This window comes from Centruroides sculpturatus, unplaced genomic scaffold (genome assembly GCF_000671375.1).
Source record: "Centruroides sculpturatus isolate CEXI.00-Female unplaced genomic scaffold, Cexi_2.0 scaffold21, whole genome shotgun sequence".
NCBI classification, from domain to species: Eukaryota; Metazoa; Arthropoda; class Arachnida; order Scorpiones; family Buthidae; genus Centruroides; species Centruroides sculpturatus.
The window spans coordinates 566,210-589,327 of record NW_019384490.1 but is presented as its reverse complement, the minus strand read 5'-3'; the positions used below and the strand labels follow the sequence as shown (position 1 = coordinate 589,327).

The window sequence follows — 23,118 nt, the reverse complement described above, 5'->3', positions numbered from 1 at the left end:
TGATCAAATTTTCAAGAAACAAACGTTCGTATTGAATTTGGACTACTACTGACCAACGCTAACAGACTACCTATTGTTTACTACCTATTGTTTAAAAGGCCTTCTGGTGGCGCAAGAAGACGGATTTTAAAAATAAAAAAACAGTTGAAACTGCATTTTTATGAATAAAAATTTGACAAACTATTTATCGTTTTATGACGAATAAAATTTTTTCGTCGCGTTCGCGGCTTTTAAGTAATGCATAAACCTTCGAAGCGCGAGGCCCTTCGGACTGCGAGGCATAGGCGATAACCCACGTCGTCCATGCCTTACGCCGCCCTTGGTCATAGAAATGATGTAATTTGAATATAATTAATTTATAAATACGTATGTCAAGTTATATTTTTATTACTACGTAAAATGTATTTGAGTTTACGATCACTGGGCTAGGTGGGACGTTGTTGAAACAAAAAAGTTATGCATTCCATCATGTACATAAACAGTGTTGTAATTAGCCAAGTGCAAATCAGCAAATTCGTAAAATTTTTGTTTATTTTGAACAATCCGGATAATCGAAAATCCGGATAATCGAGGTTCTACTGTACATACAAGTAAAAGAATAATAATATCATTACTGATTTACTTTTTTGTTTCTATATTGTCTACTTGGACCTTGTTTATTAATAGGATTTATTATACTTATTATACTAGTGTAGTTTCCGATTAGCAAGGAGGAAATTTTAGTCAAAATCAAAATATCTTTATTTTCACCTGTACAATCTTTTTTGTGTGTTTCGGCCTGAAGGCTCCCTCTTCAGCAGGTTTAGAATATTCTATAACAATTGTATAAAAACATTTTAAAACAAACAATGATATTACACCCCGACAATATGTATGACAAGATAAAATTACATTTTCTTTATTGTCCAATATTAATACACGATACTAATATCGACATAAAGTATGTGTGTAGATATATAAAACAGCGTAACATCTATTTTAACATTTTTTTAAACAGCCTCCATATTAGTCAGGCAAAAGAATCAACAAGTACTACCGGGTAAACTTTTTAATTAAAAGAAGACAAAATTAAATGCTTTATTAAGGAAGTTTCTACAGTCTAATGAGAATTAATTCAGTTAATTGTTGACTAGGAAATTGTACGTCATTTGGAACAGAATAATTAAAACAATCCTTGATTTTTATGTGGATTTTTCCTCTGTGCACTACATGCAGATTTCGACATTCTCAATGTTATTAGAATTAAAAATAAAAACACTTAAATTGGGCGATAAGAAATTCTAAATGTAAGCTTTAAAACATTTTTACAACATCTACGTTATTAGAAATGCAATTTTCTATATACAATAACTTCAGCCAGTAACTTGTTTATAAGTTGAGATAATAAAGGAACACTGATGAATACTCTTTAATGAATAACATAAAACTGAACAGTACATTAACAATAATTATTGTTAGTTAACAACAACAAATTATATAAATATAATAAAAAATTAAGTAAAATTATTGAAAATACATAATACATTAAAATTAAGAATTATGTAGATGATATACATATTTTCCGAAGTTTGGTAAGATAATAAATTAACAAAAGTTTTTAAACTAATTAAATGAATTAGATTAAACTCGGCATTATTTTCGTTTAATATACGTTAAATTTCGAAAAACACTACAATGTAATTAACTATTTATTATTCTTTTAATTATCACATTATATGAATTTTTTAAAATTTTTTCTCACATCAAAATCCTGATTCTAGAACATGCGTGCCATCACACGATTTATGGATATCTAAACCAGAACTGATTAAATATATCCTTGTAAAAGACTTCCCAACTTTTCGTAATAGACTGGTAAGATGTTTCGATAATTATAAAATAATTTGTATGTTTATAATTATTAAAGATGTATTTTTAAAAATCGTGAATAACTTAAATTTTTATTAAATGTTTTAGAAATAGTATTGTGTGATAAGTATTTATAAGGCAACTTTGAATACATATCGTTATGCATTCAACAGATTTATCGGAAATAATTAAAACTTTTTTACTTTTTATAGAAGTTTGATTTTGGAGATAGAATTTTTAACAATCTTGTTAGTTTACTTATGGATGAAGATTGGAAAAGAGTAAGAAATTTGATGAGTCCGACATTTACCAGTAGCAGAATGAGAAAAGTAAAAGCAATTTTTATTAATTAATATGATGTAAACTGTGATAATTAATTCATTTATTAAAACATGGAAAATAATTTGTAAAAATTTGAAATTTTTGTTTTCAGATGGCAACTTTAGTTAAACAATGTGCAGAACCATTTGCCGCACGTTTCATTGAAAACGCCGAAAAAGGAGACAACTTTAATTGCAAAGAGTATAAATTTATTTTATTCACCTCGCTTTAATAACCCTAAATATATTATTAATTTCAACAGTTAACGAATTCATTAAATAATTGAAGACGTGACTAGATTAAGTCTCTAACATCGCTAGCTACATATCAATCGAGTTTACGTTTGCTGTCAATTTACATTGATCTATATGACATTTTATTTTGATCGTTACATTACACGAACATTTAACATGCACGATGTCATTACGAAACTAACTTTTCAAAAATCGGCACATATGTGTCATGCGGCTGCATATGTCTTAACCGGTTGTCCAGGTGGAGTTGTTAGGATGCTAGCCGCACGTATAGGCAGTGGCGGCGTTAGGGGGTGGCGAGCAGGGCAATCGCCCGGGGCCTCGCTCTTGGAGGGGCCTCGTGCAACAACCAAGTAGAAAAAAGTTGATATTTAAAACTTTTTATTTTATCCTTGGCTATTTGTTATAACAATAAAATAAATTTAATTTATAGTACAGTATATATTAATATTAATAAGTGCCTACTATTTCAATTCACATACTTTGCACAAAGGACAAGGGCCTCGCAAAGATCTGCCGCCCAGAGCCTCGCAATGGATAAGGCCGCCGCTGCGTATAGGTGTATGGATGTTTCAAATGTTTCTTGACGTTTTTCTCGATTTTAAACTGTTTTAGACAAAATGTTAGAAGCACATCATCACATTTGTGTTTTATGTCAAGCCGAAACAGAAAAATCTATGCCGCCGAGCTCAGTTTCCTTTTCATAGAAAATACCTAGTTTATGTCGAACCATTATTGTTTTCGTATAGTACTAGTCTGGCAGAACTGGTTATCCGAAGCTGTTACTTTTAACCATAGTGTTTTTGTTAATTATTATTTACTTTAATTTTTTTTAGAATTCCATGTTGTTTTAATTGTTTGTTTTGATACCTTTAGCTAGAAATTATCGCTTCTTTGCCGAAGACGGCTAAAAAAGATAACGCCGTCAGCCATGTGTTTTCTTCATCTGTTTCTTCAATGCTTAGGGGCGGATTAACTTCCCTGATTGAGGCGGAGCGTTCGTGAAGCCTCTTCTATGTGATTTACAGAATTGTGTCCGTTCTGAAAATCTATTCGATCGTTTCTGATAAAACATTACCATTTTCCATTAATTGCGATAACGTATCCAGAAATGTAATAAAAAATGGGGGTCTATGACATTGTTTTCGGGATATAAGGTCGTAGCCTGAGCACGCGCGACAAAGCGATATCTCACGAATCGCACGACAAAGTCGGCGATGTTCTATTGTCGCTAGCACGTCTTCTATGGGCTTATAGAATTGAGTTCGTTCTCAAAATTAATAGGTCTATTCTAATAAAACTTCGCCATTTTCCATTAATTGCGATGAGGAATTAAAAATGTAATGAGAGTTCATGATTTCGTTTTCGATTTCGTGTTTGTGTTCTGATGCGACTAAGCACGCCTAACGGAATTTAGACCTAGAGTAAAAAAAAAAGAACCTAAAGGGAACTGAACGCTAGGCAGATCGCCCAAGTGTTGTGTTACCATAACTTAACAAACAATAATGGGGCGAGGAACAAAGCAATCGCCATCGATTGCCTTGTTGTTGTGTTTTGTTCGTTTTTGGCGCCTGTTGAACTGGCTCTTATTTAGGCTTTCCAGACATGAAGAAAACCCGGAAAACTCCACATGGCCAGCCCGTCCGAGCGAGGCGCGAACCCACGACCGAACTCCCAGTATTAAGGGTACGAAGACCGCTTGCCCACTGGTGAGCACCTCGCCCCATTATACATAAGGAAAACAGTGGAAAGTGCTTTCTTGCGTCAAATAGCAGAGTGAAACCTTTTAGTCGACTGCATCCTATCCGAACAAAAAAGAAAATATTTTTCTTAATTTCGGGCCCCGAGGAAGTCGTGAATAAACACTTCGGGAAAAGTCGGACTCAGCACGGGATGTTGGAAGAGACCCAAATTCAGCCACTGACAACAGAATAGGAACCAATTGGGAGAGGAGAGAGGGAAGATCGTAATCAATGAGAATGCAAATTTCGGAAAGAAATTATATAAAAACTCTTGTCTCAAGGATCCAGGGTTCTTTTCTGCGGTTCAACACTGCCGAAAATGACCGCTTTTCTGAGGTCATTTCCTTACCAAGAGATTGACCACAGAACCACGAGTCTTTTTCCATTAAAAAGATGAACAGTCTTTTCACAGCAAGAAAACCCAATAGTGCTGTATTCACCAAAAACTCTACTGTTTTCGAGAAGGGTCGACGAAGCAACCCGACTTGCTCGCACTTCTACATAACTCCTTCAGCGGTGCTTTAGAAGGTGAAAACATCTGTTTTGTGAGATCGGCATATCCGAAGATCCACTGTCTTCTAACACCCATTTCCCAAGACCGAGTCGGAGTTCGGACTCTTTTCATCCAGAACTGTCTTAAAGTGATTGTCGGATGTAAGCATATTATATTACAATAAACGCGATTCTAATTTGTAAACGGTGTAAGTCTTTGTGTCTGCCATCACTAACCGCATGCGGCTCCATCCTCTCGTACCCTCCTGACAAAACGTGAGAGCAGAGAGTGACACTACTCTTTAACGTAGAGATGTTTTCCCAACAATGCGTACATTTTCTCACTGTTTGGGACGTTCGTGAATTTGCTTTGTTTGACTTCTAATTGTATTCGCTTTATGATCAGTTTTAGAATAGTAACGAAAAATCTACCGAAGATGGCAGCTCGTTCGCACTGTCAATCGCCATTTTCCAAAAGATGTTCTCGCCGTGAATGACAAGAGTCAAGTTTCATGTATAGTAACCAATATTACAAACGCTACTCTGAAAATGTAATGAAAATTCGCATGGTGGTGCGAACACAAACTGTTATTAGACAGCTACACTCCGTCATTTTTCTTTAACTTGCTTAAAGTACTGTATTTCATTTAAAGTAAAAGTTTCTGATAACGGTACGAATAAAATTGATAAATTTATTATCATGTAGAAACAGATACCACAGAAAAATTCCTGGACTTTTTTACTGTCCGGCCGTCCATCTCGTAGATTATACAGGGTGTCCACAAAGTCTGGGTATATAAGGATTAACACATACTTTTAAAACAAAATAATTTGATTTGATTCTAATATTAATAAATAACATTTTCAATATGATTTCCATCATTTTCAATACATAATTTGATGCGCCATAACTTGTGGACACCATTACCAGTCAGTGTGCTGAAATCGACGGCAATACAGACCTATTTAATCGAGTTCACCTGAATTTCGCGAGGCACATCAAATTATGTATTGAAAATGATGGAAATCATATTGAAAATGTCATTTATACCAGTCGACCCCCCCTATAATACTGTTGATAATTCCGTTTTATCGTTATACGTGAGCTGTTCACTGCCCGGCACACGTATAATACGTGTGCTGGGCAGTGAACAGCTCACGTATTTGTAAAATCTAAGTGACTCGTACAACATGGAATTCATATAAAGCGGAATAATCAACAGTGTTATAGGGGGGTCGACTGTATTAGAATCAAATAAAATTATTTTGTTTAAAAGTATGTGTTAATCTTTATGTACCCAGACTTTGTGGACACCCGGTAGAACTTTCTTGCATTGTTTCTCTTAAATTGTATTTTACAAGCAATGGCGTATTAGAATCGATAAAATAACTAGATTTGTATTTATAATTAATTAAAATGTTTTAAAGTCATTTCATAAATTTTGAACTAAAAATAATCAATGCTATAATAAATACAAACGATTTCGCTTTTACGACATAAACGAACCAAACAATGCGTGTAAGAAATACACGCTGTGTCAAAAACCGAGATTTGTTTTTAGAATTGCAGTTTAATTGTAATATAGAATATCAAACGCATATAGCTAAGAAAAGCCACGGAGAAATACGGCAATTTCATAAGTAAAACTAAAAAATAATATCACAAAAAAAGTTTATTGTATAATACAATAAACTTTTTGTAAAATTCACTGATTACATGATAATTATTAAATCTTTTAAAGGTTAATAAGTGCATTTACTATTGACGTCATTGCATCAACTGCGTTTGCTACGAAAGTGAATGCACAGGAAAATCAAAACAGCGAATTTGTGAAGAATGCTCGAATGGTTTCAAATAGAAATTTATCAAAACTAACGCTTTTTGCGTGTAAGTAGGCCTATTTTTTTTACTGTTATAAATAAAACTTCGATTATGCAATTACGTATGTATATTTTACTCTTTAAAAATAATCAGGTTTCTCTCATAAATATAATTTTTATTTAATAGTTTTCGTTGCACCGAAACTTATTCGCTACTTAAAATTGGAATTTTTCCCGAGAAAAGTACTAGAATACTTCAGGAACGTCGTTTTGAAAATCTTGGAAGAGAGAAAACAAAAGAAAGTTGTAAGAACAATTAACATGTATTGCAAAATATTTAAACATAAATTTTATAAAAGATGTTTATCATTTCTTATATAATGTAAACATTATTTATTGGTTAAAAAAATTTTGCATCGTTTTACCCAGTGGCGTAGCGTGGGTGTCAGCCGCCCGGAGCGGAGGAAAATTTCGCGCCTCCTTATTTAGGTAGACTATCTCAATTTAAAAGACTAAAATTCAGTTTCGTCACAGAATAAGCAATGAAAAATTCTGTGCTAGTGCAGAGACCTGTTTAAAATAGCTTTATTGTATATTGGAGGTGTATATGAATACGAATGGGTCAACAGGTAGCGCAGGATATCCCGGGATGAAATTACTAGTTCACCCGGACGGTGAGTCGATTCCCGGACTGTCCGGATGATAGCACTATCGTAGGCGCGATGCAAATATAGAATAGGATGGTTCAAATTTTTACAAGATATTATTATTATTTATTGTGAAATTTTGCCGCCCCCTAAAAGGTAATTTTGCCGCTCCCTAAACAGTGCCGCCCCTGCCGCCCCATTACGCTACGCTACTGGTTTTACCCTACATATTTTAAAATGCCTTTTCTTCAATGTGCACTACATTTTAAAACACTTTCTAAAACAGTTTAATTAACAAGGAATTTTTGATTGAAGATTTCGGTTTTGTTGATTTGCCAAGATTTTTACGTACAGTATTTTAAATCTCCTTAAAATACGTAAAATATGCAAAACAGGATTTAATTTATATTCTTTTACTGTTTTAACCTTTGAAATTGGTATAAACTTTGCTGTAATTTTACGTTAATTTTATTAGAATAAATATGTTTTAAATTGATATTTATCCCAACCTGCGTTAATATTAAATTAATTGTCTTAATCTATAAATGTGCTGCTCACTTGCCAAATCGATTAACTCTATAAAGCAAAAAGTGGAAAAAAGTGACAAAGTAATATACTTTTTTTTTTTAAATTCCTTGTAAAATATAAATTCAAATAAACATTGTAGAATGTATTATTGTAGATGTAGCTTTTATTTAACGACATATAAAATGTACAAGATATCATAGATATGCTATAGTCGTTATTATTATTACGATTTTGGTGTGATTGTGGGAGTTAATCGATTTGGCAAGTGAAAAACGTAATAACATCAAATCCAGTCTTCACATTAGCGTACATTTTTTATTAAAGATTTTTTGCAAAAATGAATAATGACCCTACTGTTACTGTTACAATGGTTAACAGTAACAGTATAGTTAATTTAAACAAAATATAAACATTTGTTTAAATTGATTATTCAGCAGCATAAATGATATCTTCTTCGTCAGTTGTATTTGAGTCCCGTCATGTCTTGTTCTTAAATTTTTATAACAATCGTGCTTAATAGGTGGAATGAAAAAAATTATTTTTAGTTTCATCCATCTTGATATAAAGGGTATAACTTTTCTTTTTTCGAAAAACAATTGTCACCAAAATTAAAACAATCGTACGATATTCCACAAGTATACTTACTTCTGTGGCAGTTGGACTGTAGCCTACCTAACTAATTTCTTTACTTACGTTTTGTAATGAGATAACATTAAATAATTTATCGTTATCTATAAAGCACTGGTCAGCGCACACTGCAGCATTGCAATCGCAGTGTGAGCTGACAGATCCGCTTCTGAAATAAATAAAATTTTTTTCGATGGCCAATGAAATTTTGTCATTAAGGGACATTGATCCTTATTATTAGGGAAACTTATTGAATGTAAAAAGTTGAGCATATCAAGTGCTTACACATTAAAATTTAAAAAAATTCGAAATGTGGAATAAATCTATTTGACTTTAGCTCATATATAAATGAGGATGATTGTTTGTTTGTTTCGTTGCTATACACTCCTAGGTCATTCGACTAATTGCTACGAAAGTCGGCAGTTATGTTCACGTACTTCTAAGTCAGATAATTCCAAACATGGCACACCAAAATATCGATTCGATTTCTATAAATTAGTTAATATCTATCTACATTCGATTTTCTGTCTATACATGTAGCACTATCTATTGGCAAAAATTTAACAAAATAATAAACTAAATATAATTTTTACAAAACAGGATATAATTTTTAAAAATATAGGGGAGACCGGGGCAACTTCGGCATACGGGGCAAGTTTGTCAAGCGCTTTTTTTTAAAAACAAATTAAAAGGAGACTTTGGTTATAGGTTAGGCAGTTGAGTTTTATTGGTGGCTTGTTGAGTGTAGTGTTTTTATTGTTCTCCAACAAGCGTAGTTGAATTATCAAGCAAATTTTCATTTTCGTTCAATTCCATATAATATTTTTTTTCCATTTATATTGAATTGGCAGGTTTTGTTATAATTCCATGATAACGAAAGTTACTTTTCCTGTTAGAAGGATGTAACTTCAACTTATTCACGTGGCCAGATCGTGGCTTGGCATTCTGTTCTCAGGGTTGTACTTAATGTTTCGAAATCATGACTAGCGGGGTAAGATCGGCAACATAAAGCCACATTAGAAGCAAAGGATAAAAATCAAACAGATGATAAATGAAAACATGTTTGCATTTGTTATTCATGTATATATGTCTTTGAACTTGCATTTCGTTGTAATAATATTAAATGGGTGTTGGATTTGTATTTCTTTGTTTTAATAGTGAATTCCAACTTATACATTGTTAATAACATAATTTTATATACGTGCCTATCTTGCCCCATTACTGTTGCCCCTATACCAGGGGCAACTTTAATAAAAATAATTAAAATAATTACAACTTTACAAAAAGAGAGAAGTTGCCGATCTTGCCCCTATACCCGGGGCAACTTCGTCAATTTCTCTCTTCTTGTAAAGTTGTAATTATTTTAATTATTTTTATTTCCAAACTGATTTTAACCAGTTCTATAGTAAGGTAACATTCCAATAGACAATATGCAAAGCTTTTTTTTCAGTTTACAGCAGTATTTATTACATAAAATTTAAGTAAAGCTTAACATGCCGATCTTGCCCCGGTCTCACCTATATTATATTTACTTAATCATTGAGACAATTATATAGCGCTAAATAATCATGCCATTATGTCATTACTTGATAGCACACAGCACTTACCTTCGTGTATTGGTAGTAGTGTTTTTTTTTTTCCTGTAGGCTATCTCATACTATTCCTGGTAGACTAAAATAACCAAACTTTTTATGTGGTTTTCGTTTTAATATTTGTTATATAATAGTATTTGATTTATATAACTACAAAGGTTATCTTATGTAAGGGTTTATCATACCAAGTGACGAGTATAACACATTTTAAAAATTCTTTATTCCTGTACTGTACACAATTTAAAGAATTTTTAAAATGTCTCAGATTGGTCACTTGGTGCTGAAAACCGTTACGTATGTGTACCAAATTCTATAATAAGTTATAATGTAATAGAAGGGATAGAAGTACGAACTAATATAATAATTTTAATGTTCGTACTTAGTCTTTACCCGGACAACGTCGAGCGTACTTGCTACTTGATATAATAATTTATCTACTATAATCATATTCTCGCGTTATGTTTTCTTTTGCAAAAGTTTCCCTGCAATTGCTCGTAAACTTTTGTATTTTCTCTACTACTAATTTTACAATTTCTGACCTATTAAGCATTTACTGATAAATTTGCAACGCGTGTATTCCGAGGCGGTAGTTTATATGTTAAGAGCTTATTGCACAATGTTCTTTATTAACACATAAACATGATATATGTACTGTACTGTACATTGGCATTTACCAAGTATTTTGAATTTCGTTTTCTATATGTTTAATTTAATTTTTTGCACGTACTATTTGTTGTTCTGCAGAATTTATTAATTTGCATTAAGTTACGTAACATATGAATTCGTTCATCTGCACATGACATTTGCACAGCAAGGGTTACAGAACAAAATGTTCACTTCTTTAGTGAACATTTTGTCCTGTAAGTGAAAGAATTAACTTATTTATATTACGGTATATATTATAGCTACATATGTGATCAAGTGTAAACATAAATGTACTTATATTTCACATTTCCATATAAATAAAATAAAGTAGTCTACAAATTATGATTTATAAATGAATGTAAAATATTAACAAAGAATTAATACACTTTGCAAGAACACATTTACAGATAAAGTTGCTTTAATTCAAACATTTAGCATTTTAGTTTTACATTGACTATAAATTGATTTATTGAATACTTAATTAAAATGTTTAAATTGTAAATCATTTGGGTAATACAGTAAAATCATTCTGAAGTAAAATACTTATTTGTTTGATATTGGTTAGAGAATAAATTGAAACATTTAATATCTTGTATAGAAAGGAAACGATTTTCTTCAATTAATGATGGACGCTCAAGAAGGAGTACTTGAAAACACTGCCGAAGACTTGAAAGAAGTAGACAATGAAATAAATAATTACAAAGTTCAACCTAAACACAAAAGTATTGCTTTTCTTTTCTTTATCTTACATGAATTCTTGTTTGTGATTTATTTCATTAATATTTTTAATGTATTGTGTTTTAGCAATGACACTCGACGAAATTGTTGCTCAGAGTGTTCTTTTTATTATCGCTGGCCACGACCAAACAACAATAACATTGACATACTTCTGCTATGAAATGGCATTAAATCCAGAATTCCAAGAGAAATTGTTGAAGGAAATAGATGAAACATGGGAAAAACATGTAAACATACTTTTTCTTATTTTTTTTAACTACATAGATTTTAAATATGTTCTTTGTTTCATTAATTTAATTCTAAATTAAAACTAATTATTTAACCGACTCAACTATAAAAGCGTTTCTTCAAATAAATTTAGAACTTCAAATTTAAATTTTCTAGGAATAGAAAGGTAAAGTAACTGTTTATTTAAAAGATACGCATTATTCATTGATTAGGTCAAGTTATTTGTAATTTAAGTCTATTAAATGGATGAATCATGTAGTTTCGCAACACGAAAATTAAAGGATATTTATAATATGGCAAATTTCGTTATATTATAAATATCTTTAATTTTAAATTTATTACATTTATTTGGTTTAATAAAACTGATAGAATGTCGTTTAGCCTACTCTGCCTATACAGTATTCACAGATTAATGACCAGATAACCGACACTATATACAGTACTCTATAGTAGTCGGTCTTAGGATGATAGTGTGAGAACCGAGGGGAGTTCAGGCTCCACCCCTCTTACCGGCGGCTCTTGTCAGATATGGCTATATAGGAGGGCTAAAATGATATGAGTCCGTGAGTAAGTCGACAGATTCCCGAATAAATACACAGGTTAAACAGCAATAACACATTTAATAAACAACTAAGAGATTATACATATCGAAGGCAAAACCAGAAATGACACACGTATAAATAAAAGGAATCTATTCTAGATCTACGTTCTATCCTAAACTAAGAACGAGAGAGACCTCTCTAAGAGGGACGTGTTGGAGAGAGAGAGAAAATTTGGTCAAGGGTTTACCTCGTAGGATTCGATCTCGTCGTATTAGGCGTTAGTAGGACGCACTGGAATCGGAGGTTCTTAATTGTGGTTTCCTTTGGATGGCGGTATAGAGCAACGGAAGGTATGGCGGTATGTAGCTGATTACCCTTGATATCCGCTCGGCTATGTCCGATGTGGGGGTACGCTCCGTTGATCTCCGACTGTAGAGGTCTGCATGGAGATGTCCGCTGAGGGTGTCCTCTTCAGCTGTCCGCTCCCAGGCTACCTTCGGCTGTCCGCCCGATGGTGCAAGTTCGACCCCTTTTTATACTTGTCTCGGAGGAGGAATTATTGCTAATTACTAATTTACTAATTTGCATAATAATATCTACCAATATAACATTTCTTACTGCCTTTTATTTTTATATGAAAAGTTAATTAAATTATAAATTTCAGGGTGACGTGGATTTCGATATTGTCGCTAAAATGTCTTATCTTGATGCAGTATTAAATGAAATTTTAAGAATACACAATCCAGGTGTAATGTAAGAATAATATTTTTATTTTAGAATTAGTTTATACAGTCAAACTTCGGGTTTCAAACATCTCGGTTATCGAGCAGTTCGGGTTTACGAACAATATTTTGAACCCATATTTGCCCCGGTTGCCACACGATAACTCGATTGCCGAACAAACTAATCGGCAATACAGGCCGCAGATTGAGAGACACACACATGCTCAACTCCCTATACTTCCTGTGTTAAAGAAAGTTGATCGGTACTCACCATAGTTGAATTTAAATACAAATTAATTAATAAAAACCGCGTTAATTAACATTCACATAATATAAATGGCATCCAAATATTCATCTTTAAAGGTGCTTAAATTAAGTCAAATTAAATAATAAAAATTTATTATAATTTTATGAAGAGTAATTTTAAAATCAAGAAGTCAGATTTTACTAGTCAATTACGTGAATTAAACTCTATTATAAAATTATTCAATTTGATTAATATAAGATTTTACATGTTTAAATGCTGAAAGTTCTCTAGGATATAAGACTTGATAAGGTTTATTTAGTAATCTAAATTTGAAACGGATAATTGTTTGTTATGGAACTTTGAACCATTGTTGTAAAAGTTGAAGTGTTGTAAAAGCTAAAGTCAATGTCATTCGTATTAATTAACAATATCTTCTACCTACAGCTTATTGACAGAAAATATGTACCTACTTTATACACTTGAAAACTTATTTATTTATTAATTACTAATAAAAATAGAAGACAAAGGAGTACATATATCTAGTCAAATGTAATCGTCTATGATCTTCACTGAATGAACTCTCCAAAGAAATGCATGGTTCTGTTTCTGGTGAGAGTGCTACAACACTTCTAAACGATGGCTATCGACTATCCATAATCTGCGGCTATACTGTACCTGTTCTTTTTCGATATTCGATTATTTAAATAAAGCATTAATGTTACCCTAGGTATCTAAGAGGGCCTTTTATCAACTCCAAATTGGGTTCGGCCAGGTGCACAATGAGGCAGCTGGGAATGATGGAAGGGATCCTAATTACCCGGGAAAGACATCATTCTATCAAATTCGGGCGCGTTTATAGACCTGTCCGCATTTAATCTGATCTCCAGAGCAGTAAAGTAACTGATCCTCTTCGCCTATCCGGCGGGCAAAGAGAAAATAGTTAATTTAATGTATAGAAATAAAACAATAATAATATCTACCAATATAACATTTCTTACTGCCTTTTATTTTTATATGAAAAGTTAATTAAATTATAAATTTCAGGGTGACGTGGATTTCGATATTGTCGCTAAAATGTCTTATCTTGATGCAGTATTAAATGAAATTTTAAGAATACACAATCCAGGTGTAATGTAAGAATAATATTTTTATTTTAGAATTAGTTTATACAGTCAAACTTCGGGTTTCAAACATCTCGGTTATCGAGCAGTTCGGGTTTACGAACAATATTTTGAACCCATATTTGCCCCGGTTGCCACACGATAACTCGATTGCCGAACAAACTAATCGGCAATACAGGCCGCAGATTGAGAGACACACACATGATCAACTCCCTATACTTCCTGTGTTAAAGAAAGTTGATCGGTACTCACCATAGTTGAATTTAAATACAAATTAATTAATAAAAACCGCGTTAATTAACATTCACATAATATAAAAGACATCCACGAATCCGTGTTTAAAGTGTTAACCCAAATTGAATAACAAAAATTTATTAATATACAATAATACTATATATTATAATATTAATATGTAATATTTATTAATACCAGGTAATCAGTTAATTAAAACTAAAAATAACGAACAATTATTTATTGTGATATTGCCATAATAAATAATTGCTCGTTATTTTTGGTAGGTCACAATGCTTGGCTGTAATTTTTAATCATATTTTTAATTTATTTCATTTAAATATATGTACATCATACGTTTCCTTTAACAATAGAGTCGTGCTGGTCATCTATCTAACAGCTTTCAGGGGAAAATTTTTGAATTGAAATAACGTGACTTCCGGTTTGCATCAGATCTTCATATATCGGGGCCACAGGGTTTCCAAATCTGGTCTCGGCTTACACTTATCTACAGTCGACCCCCCTATAAGATCATTGATTTTTCCGTTTTATCTGAATTACATGTNTGAGTTTTTAAAAAAAATTAAAGTAAACGATGATCATTTTAATTTCATTGAAAAATGAAAAAATATTTCATGTTTTACGGCGTACCTCCAATCGAACTTACAGTCAAATTCTGTTCAAAAATACTAATATTTATCTAAATAATATTAAAAAATCTACTGCAATGTAATGTGAACACGCATTCAACTCAATATATACCAATAATTTATCAATGAAGAATTTATACTTTCTTATGATTTGAAATTTACAAATATAAAAATAAAAAATCTATCAATTAGTTGCGTGACTTTCTCTGTTGTTATCAGAGATTTTATTTATAAAGTAATTTTCGTATTGTTAATCACAATATATAAATAAAACTGTGCGTGGCGCTAAGTGCTATAAAATTTTGTTATAAAAATTTTCTATATTTTTTAATCGTTATAAAATGGCAAAAGGCTCAATTTTGGGGGTAAAGATGACTTTCATTTAAAAAGAAACTGTAAATGTTAAACATGTAAAATCTTCTTTAAGTCCGACCCACCCAAAATATGACACGTGACGTCACCATACAACGAACATATACACACACAGGATTTTGTTGCCGTGTTTTGAGTTCAGGGAGTGTCAAAACGCGTAGATTTGAGGGAAAAATACTCGTAGATTCAAATTTGATACAATACTTCAATTATTACGTGTATATATCATTCTGGAAAGTACAAGACAAAACCCTATTGTTGAACATTCTTAATTATTTAATGTAAATGAGAAAAGGAATAAAGAAACCTGAATTCTTTTTAAAGTTAATATTGTAATATTCTTATAATGAATATGATAATTTTANTGAGTTTTTAAAAAAAATTAAAGTAAACGATGATCATTTTAATTTCATTGAAAAATGAAAAAATATTTCATGTTTTACGGCGTACCTCCAATCGAACTTACAGTCAAATTCTGTTCAAAAATACTAATATTTATCTAAATAATATTAAAAAATCTACTGCAATGTAATGTGAACACGCATTCAACTCAATATATACCAATAATTTATCAATGAAGAATTTATACTTTCTTATGATTTGAAATTTACAAATATAAAAATAAAAAATCTATCAATTAGTTGCGTGACTTTCTCTGTTGTTATCAGAGATTTTATTTATAAAGTAATTTTCGTATTGTTAATCACAATATATAAATAAAACTGTGCGTGGCGCTAAGTGCTATAAAATTTTGTTATAAAAATTTTCTATATTTTTTAATCGTTATAAAATGGCAAAAGGCTCAATTTTGGGGGTAAAGATGACTTTCATTTAAAAAGAAACTGTAAATGTTAAACATGTAAAATCTTCTTTAAGTCCGACCCACCCAAAATATGACACGTGACGTCACCATACAACGAACATATACACACACAGGATTTTGTTGCCGTGTTTTGAGTTCAGGGAGTGTCAAAACGCGTAGATTTGAGGGAAAAATACTCGTAGAGTCAAATTTGATACAATACTTCAATTATTATGTGTATATATCATTCTGGAAAGTACAAGACAAAACCCTATTGTTGAACATTCTTAATTATTTAATGTAAATGAGAAAAGGAATAAAGAAACCTGAATTCTTTTTAAAGTTAATATTGTAATATTCTTATAATGAATATGATAATTTTAAAATGTAAAAAAAGCCAGCAACGGTTGCGTAACATTCTAGGCTGCTATTAGTTTTTATTTAAAAAAATAACATATTATTAAGCAAAATAAATAAAATTGTGTGTGGATTCATCTGTTATTAAATTTTTTATAAAACACTTTTTATATATTTATTTATTATAAAATGGCAAAAAGTTTAATTTTGAGTGTAGGAATGAGTTTTATGAAAAATTGTAAATGTTAATTACTTAATAATGAATAAAGTCTGCGTTAATTCCTATCCTACTCCACATATGACACATGACACAGGATTTCCTTTATTTCCACACCCTCTCGACTTATAACAAAATTTAATAGCATCAATGCCCCTCATATACAAGTTATCTTGCTAAATTTCTTGTTTTAATCTTTAGTCTGAAGATATTAAATTAAGCGAAATAGACGCCAACACAAACACACAAACAATCCACAGACTTTTTTGTCGGTTTTTTTGACTTTTTTAGATTTAGGGGTCTCAAAAGATATGAAAAAATTTGGAGGGTCAAATTTGATTCTAATACTTTTCCTTGTTATGTATGCATATATACATAACAGCCGGAAAAGTAAAAAATTAAAACAGTAGCAATAAAAGATAAATAATATGATGCATTTGCAATTTTTTGTAATATAATTGAATGTTAATTTTAAGTCATGGCTGTTTTGTCATTTTGTATTCTGGCCTCTCAGTTGCCGAGTGAATAAAAACACTAAAACATTAAATGTTTAGTGCAAATATTGTAGTTGGCATGTGGGTTCGCGACTCTCCAATAAGCTGGCAGCATGGAGTTTTCCGTTTTCTAAGACCTAAATCGGGGCCAGTTTCGATAAAAAATTTCGATACGATATAAATCGTATAATTTTTTTATAGTTAAACGTTTTTGAAATATTAGTGGACAAAATTCAAAGTGATGTCATCATTTTGACGATAGCAATTTATTAGGAAACAATATTCTTAACTATTATATGTATCACCAAATTCAAATTGTTACAGTGAACAAAAAATAGAAAAGTTAATCAACCTTTATAAATTTACTTCGCAACTATTTTTATTTAGTGGTTTAATAACGAAATTTATACATTTTTTCGTTTTTTTTTTACAGAAACCGTTAAAGCATTATTATGGACAAGGTCTACAAGTGAAAGAACTAATTTTGAAAGCTGAAAAGAGAACTCGGTTACATTAATTTGCTTGACAAAATTCCTACAGTTACAGAACAACTATTTTTGTCATTTAAAAAAAGCCAATAATTGTATTTATAATTTTCCTAATAAACAAATTGACAATAATAGTCTATACATTTAAGATTATATACAGTAGAACCCCCCCTATAACGCGTAGATACGTTCCATGTTATAAGAATTTCACGTTGTAGGAATCCTTAAATACATGAGCCAATCGCAGCCCGACACGTGTGAAGTTTACGGACTACGGCTGTTTGAAAGGTTTTCTTCCATAAAATTAATCGATTCTAGACTAATTCGACTTAACATTTCCAAAATACGTATAATTTTTTGGGAATAATCGTATAAACTACGCTATAAACAAAAAATTGTAGGATTACTTACCGAGTGTGCACCGTTCGACGTCGCCATTGCTTAAGCTTGTTTTCGTCGCGGAGCAGCGCACCAAACGNGCATCGAATTTAGGTGTCTTTCCCAAATTCTCAGGAGATCAGTCGGTAAGCTAGATTCAACTAAAGGATAAAGCATTGAAGCACACTTATCCGTAGTAACACCAAGCATTTTAAGGGATCGCAGTTGTGTCTCGATACGATCATAAAGTTTCACAATTGGCAATTTGTGCTCTTGCACTAACGCATTATTTAGCACTAGACTCAGGAGTTCTCTCACGTAAACCTCGATGAGCACATCTTCTCTTCCGAAACGCGAATTTAAACACTCAATTGCTTGAGGGTAATGCTCGGCTGTTACGGGGAACGATTCGATTACTTCCCTGGCCCTTGAGCCCTTCAGAGTCGACTGAATAAGATATTGAAATTTATCCAAATCCGAAATATTGGGATCTTCATGTATTTTCTTAAATAGTCCCCAAAAGGAAAGATAATTTTTCAAATTGCCATCAAATTTTTGCAATTCAATCTTTGGTAGCTTAAAATTTCCCTTAGAACAGCCGGCTTCGCTTTCACTTCGTGTTTCATCTAGCTCCTTCGACGTATTCAAACGGCGCTCTAGTCTTGTTTTCAAGTCTACGAATGTACCATTGTAATTCTCAATACCCTCAATTTCCTCATCCAACATCTGTTGAGAACACTTCTCATCCTTTTGTAACTTATCTAATATTTCTTTGTCGATGGTTTCTATTTTAGAATATTTTTCTTTCAACTGGGCCAAAAACCCAGCACACAAATCGAAATCCTCAACCTTCGACGTCAAAAAATCCTGTACCTTGGTAACGAACTTTGTGAAAGCGCCTCGGTAGGATCCACGTAGTCTGATCGAGGGCTCCATTACGTAAATCTTACTAATTAATCCAAATAACAAACGTAGACAAGGATAGACATAGAGAGAACCTCGATCTAAGTTCAAATGGAAAAAATCTGAGATGTATTTCCACCAAATCTTTCAATTATCACTCACTTTCCACATTAAGTGAGTGTTTCCAAATGTAAACAATGTCAGAGAACAATCGGAGAATATTTATCTATACAATAGCTTCGGGTAACCTGAGTCCCTATTCGGGCGCCATTATGTCGCGTCAGGCCGATTCTTGTCTCTGGTGATGAGTAAATTAATTTCGTAAGTCTCACCTGACCGTCTCGTTCGTACTCCAGGTTCCCGTCGTATCTTCAACCAAAGAAAAGTTCACCAAATTTGTCTTTTTGATTTTATTTACACAAAACCAACAAACCTTCTATATACAATGATTCAGTAGGAAAGAGCGTCCCGCTCTATATTCTCGCGCCTTTTTGTCACTCAACACCACCAGCTTGGTGTTGCCAACTCTCCAATAATATTAAACATTAAATAAAAAAAACTATTAAAACTGCCCGCCATCTAGCGGGATGGACGGGTCAAATACCGTATTTTGGGCACTCTTTATCCATTTCTACTAAGCAAGTTAAAATCTCTATTGTTATCTCTGAGGTTATCTTTCTAATTTCTACTATACACTTTATAAACTGGTTTGCGAAATGAGCAAAAATAAACGAATTTTTCGACGATAGGGCTATATTGCTATTATATTTTATTCTTTTCGGATAACCCGATTTACAGGAGTCGTCGTGATTTTATAAGACAGATTTAATACCAATATTTTAAAGATTAATACAATAGTCGCAGTTTCTCGATTATAATGCACACTTTCTTTTTTCCCGACTTAATTAATTAATTCGACTCGGTTGTTTTCGTTCACTCCTCAGTTACGTGTATTACGTCATCGATATACAAGCGCGTCGTATCTCTACATCACTGGTATTTGTATTTGTTACTTTAATCTTATATTAACTTTAAAAATACTGTATATATTTAATATTTTCTTAAGTACAATAAGAAAAATTATTAATTAATAATAAAACTATTTTATTTTTTCTCATTATACGATTTCATTACATTCCACAATTGTCATTGCGGAATCGAAAAAGGAAGGTTGCCTGTAAAACTGATTTCTGCGTTATTGCTTTTGAATATTTTGCCTGAGAAAATTACTTGGATATTATTGCTCTAAAAATATCGTGTTAATAAGGTAGGTTGATACAGAAACTATTTATGACACATGTACAGTATATGAGCTTCAAAATAAATAAATGAAAATAAATTTTATCAAACGATGAGATCAGCCGATTAATTGTATCGTGTACAATATTTTATACCCCAAGAAAAATACTGTAGGTCTACGGTAAAATCAATTTCGTTTTCCCACAGTTAAACTTCACCGCTAATTACTGTTGTGATAACTTTAACACGATCTTCTAACGACAGCACTTTGCATTTCTTTCGTTTTTCGGACAATTTCGAACAAACTGAAATGAATTCCTTTGTTGCTAGACTAATTCATTAACACCTGCACCTAATTTCAAGGGTGAGAGAAGTGCCCGAGGTGGGTTCGAACGAGAGTTTAGAGTAGTTCATTATATTAGGAAAGGGGAAACGTTGTTGAGCAATAGTTTAGGCCAGATATATTCGCGGAAGTGGTCGCTTATTACAGTTGTTGTATGTTGTTTCGGACCAAACATCGATGCCCGCGGTCGCGTTACACAGGTGGTCGTTTAATACAAGATATATGAAGATTCTATGTATTTGGTGCCAGAAATTTTTGCCTATTTTGACAGGTGCCCATCGAATGCAGGTGGTCGCCTAAGCAGTTTTCACTGTACAGTAATACCTCGACTTACGCGAACTCGGAGTTAGGCCAGGAACACACTTGCGTAAAATTGTGTGGCAGAAAACTGAATCAGAAATCAGCTTTCAGTTCAGTTTCTGTTTTACGCTTTTATGCCAGAACACACATACGTAAAAATTCTGGCCGAATAGAAAACACCACTGCCACCAACAGTACTAATTTTATTAATTTTTTCCTCTCATATAGGCTATCTATCCCTTTGTACCTTCCATTTTTTCTACACTTCCTCTGCTATAATATAGAAAATTTAAATTAATAGACTCGTATTCCAAATTCAAATAAAGAAAGTGTGATATAAATACTAGGCCTATATATCGATTCTACTAGACTTACCTGTTATTTGAAATTTAACACCTGTAGCCATCCATAAACGTTGTTTAAATACAGTGTCTTTATACATGACACTGATTTGGTCGAACGGATTCAATAAACTCCTCTATTTCATTTATTTTTCGTTTTATCGAGACCATCACAATTGTAGGGTTAACCCTCATTGCCGCCATTGTTAGAATAAAAACCACGTGTCTACTTCGACGTCACAGGAAAGACTTCTCTTTATTGGAGAAATTTTGGCGTAAAAATTTTTCGGCGTAAAAAGTAGAGACATGCTCTACTCTATTTTCAGTTTTGTTTCAGCCAAAACTTCAGAAAAATTTTTACGTTTTCTGTTTTATGCTAGATTTTACGCCGAATTTTACGCATGTGTGTTCCTGGCCTTACGCGATTTCAAATCTCGTCGATTCGTCTTTGTTTGAGCGCCACGCAACTCTTGATTATTCACTTCACCCACACTATTGTTGAGCTTATATGTTCGGACGTGTCGCGCGGAATCGACACACGGTTACAATTTATTCTGTTATTTATTTCTGTGTTTGTTATATCTACGGAGACTTGAGAGACTCTATGTGGTGATTTCTTGTAACCGTGAACGAATCAAAACGAGATAAGATTAACGAGAACATTTATTAGCTTACATACATCCGACTTGAATTTTACACAAATTGCGAAATTATATTATACCCCGACTTACGCGGTTATCACTCGGTCCCACCTATCGCGTAAGTTCGGGGTATTACTGTATAATTATTTTCAATTTGTTTCTTTATTTCGTCACTACAGTTTCAGTTACAGTTACAGTTTCTATATACTTGGTCAACATCATTTTTGTATCGTTGATTCTTCAGATATGTATTCTACAGCAGTATTTTTGCCAAAAATACCTTTGTATGCGTGAACCAGCAGTTGTCGAATTTAAAATAGTTTTAGGTACTTGTTGCATCTCTACATTTTTTAGGTTTTTCTGATTGAATGGTGGTTTTTAAATGCTGGTAATGTATTTTTCACAATTAATCTGCAAAAGATGGGATGCAGCAGAGTTTAAACCATTTTAAAATATGCCGACAAGCGAAAAGCTTGCTGACATTATTTCAGAAAAGACTTAGAATAGTTATAGAGAAAAGACAGGGTTCAAGAATAAAACCTCCTCTCACTTATAGCTAATTATAGGTAGAGGCGATGTAATGAGGGGAACTACTCAGCGTTTTTTTTTCTTAGTCAGTGCGACTTTAAAATTTAGTACATAATTTTGGCAAATATTTATAACAAAATACTTTTTATTATTTATTTTTATTTACTTTGTATTATTAAAAGAAATCAATATCAAAATATTTATAAAATACAATTGAAAATAATTAACATTTTTATTGAACAAATACAGTAGACTATATTGTATGTAAATTCTTTCAAATCATTATCTTAGCAACAGTGTTTCACTGATGCATTGACTTCTCTTTTTGTACCAGAAAGTTGGCAATAAATTGAATTTAACGATGTTATTTAATTTATATAATTTATCAAAATATATTTAATTAAATAAAATTATTTTAAATCCAAATTAGTTGAATTGGGTCCTTTTTTTAGCTTTCAAAATTACTTCCTTAACCTGCAATCCTTGTCCAAATATGTATTTTAGGGGCTTCTGTAAAAGAATTTTTAAAATTAAGTTTTAATATATAGTAGAGCATCGATTATCCGACTCAATTGGGAACTGGGGTTGGTCGGATAATTGAAAAGTTGGATAACCGAAAAGTATGAAAAAATCCATTATTAGTGTAGTATATTATTATATTCCATGTAATTAGTATATTAGTATATCGCTATTAACCTACTTCGCGTTGAATTTTCATC

General features: G+C 32.2%; 3 protein-coding genes and 1 long non-coding RNA gene across 5 annotated transcripts in view; 1 reads left to right on the top strand and 3 right to left on the bottom strand.

Annotated features, from left to right (window-relative positions):
• LOC111621752 (cytochrome P450 3A41-like) overlaps positions 1–12,782 on the top strand; it is a 20,183-nt gene extending 7,401 nt beyond the window's left edge. The window contains exons 3-10 of the mRNA XM_023363986.1: positions 1,761–1,854; positions 2,061–2,177; positions 2,282–2,370; positions 6,400–6,545; positions 6,666–6,784; positions 11,116–11,239; positions 11,322–11,482; positions 12,690–12,782. Of these exons, the coding sequence (XP_023219754.1) occupies positions 2,109–2,177; positions 2,282–2,370; positions 6,400–6,545; positions 6,666–6,784; positions 11,116–11,239; positions 11,322–11,482; positions 12,690–12,782 (801 nt within the window). The 5' untranslated portion in view covers positions 1,761–1,854; positions 2,061–2,108. The remainder of the gene's footprint in view (positions 1–1,760; positions 1,855–2,060; positions 2,178–2,281; positions 2,371–6,399; positions 6,546–6,665; positions 6,785–11,115; positions 11,240–11,321; positions 11,483–12,689) is intronic.
• Positions 12,783–13,070: 288 nt separating this feature from the next.
• On the bottom strand, positions 13,071–19,151 carry LOC111621733. The gene is made up of 2 exons (XM_023363960.1): positions 18,199–19,151; positions 13,071–13,113 (listed from the first exon to the last, which is right to left on the bottom strand). The coding sequence occupies exons 1-2, from the start codon at positions 19,038–19,040 to the stop codon at positions 13,071–13,073; spliced, it is 885 nt and encodes a 294-aa protein (XP_023219728.1). The 5' UTR covers positions 19,041–19,151.
• A 1,860-nt stretch (positions 19,152–21,011) lies between these two features.
• LOC111621725 lies at positions 21,012–21,383 on the bottom strand. Its single transcript, XR_002756130.1, has 2 exons — positions 21,265–21,383; positions 21,012–21,162 (listed from the first exon to the last, which is right to left on the bottom strand). It is a non-coding gene; the product is annotated as an uncharacterized LOC111621725 (long non-coding RNA).
• Positions 21,384–22,596: 1,213 nt separating this feature from the next.
• Positions 22,597–23,118, bottom strand: part of LOC111621751 (cytochrome P450 3A19-like) — a 10,561-nt gene continuing 10,039 nt past the window's right edge. For both annotated transcript variants that reach the window (XM_023363984.1, XM_023363983.1), the window contains exon 8: positions 22,597–22,909. In XM_023363984.1, coding sequence (XP_023219752.1) covers positions 22,826–22,909 — 84 coding nt within the window. In that variant the 3' untranslated portion in view covers positions 22,597–22,825. The remainder of the gene's footprint in view (positions 22,910–23,118) is intronic.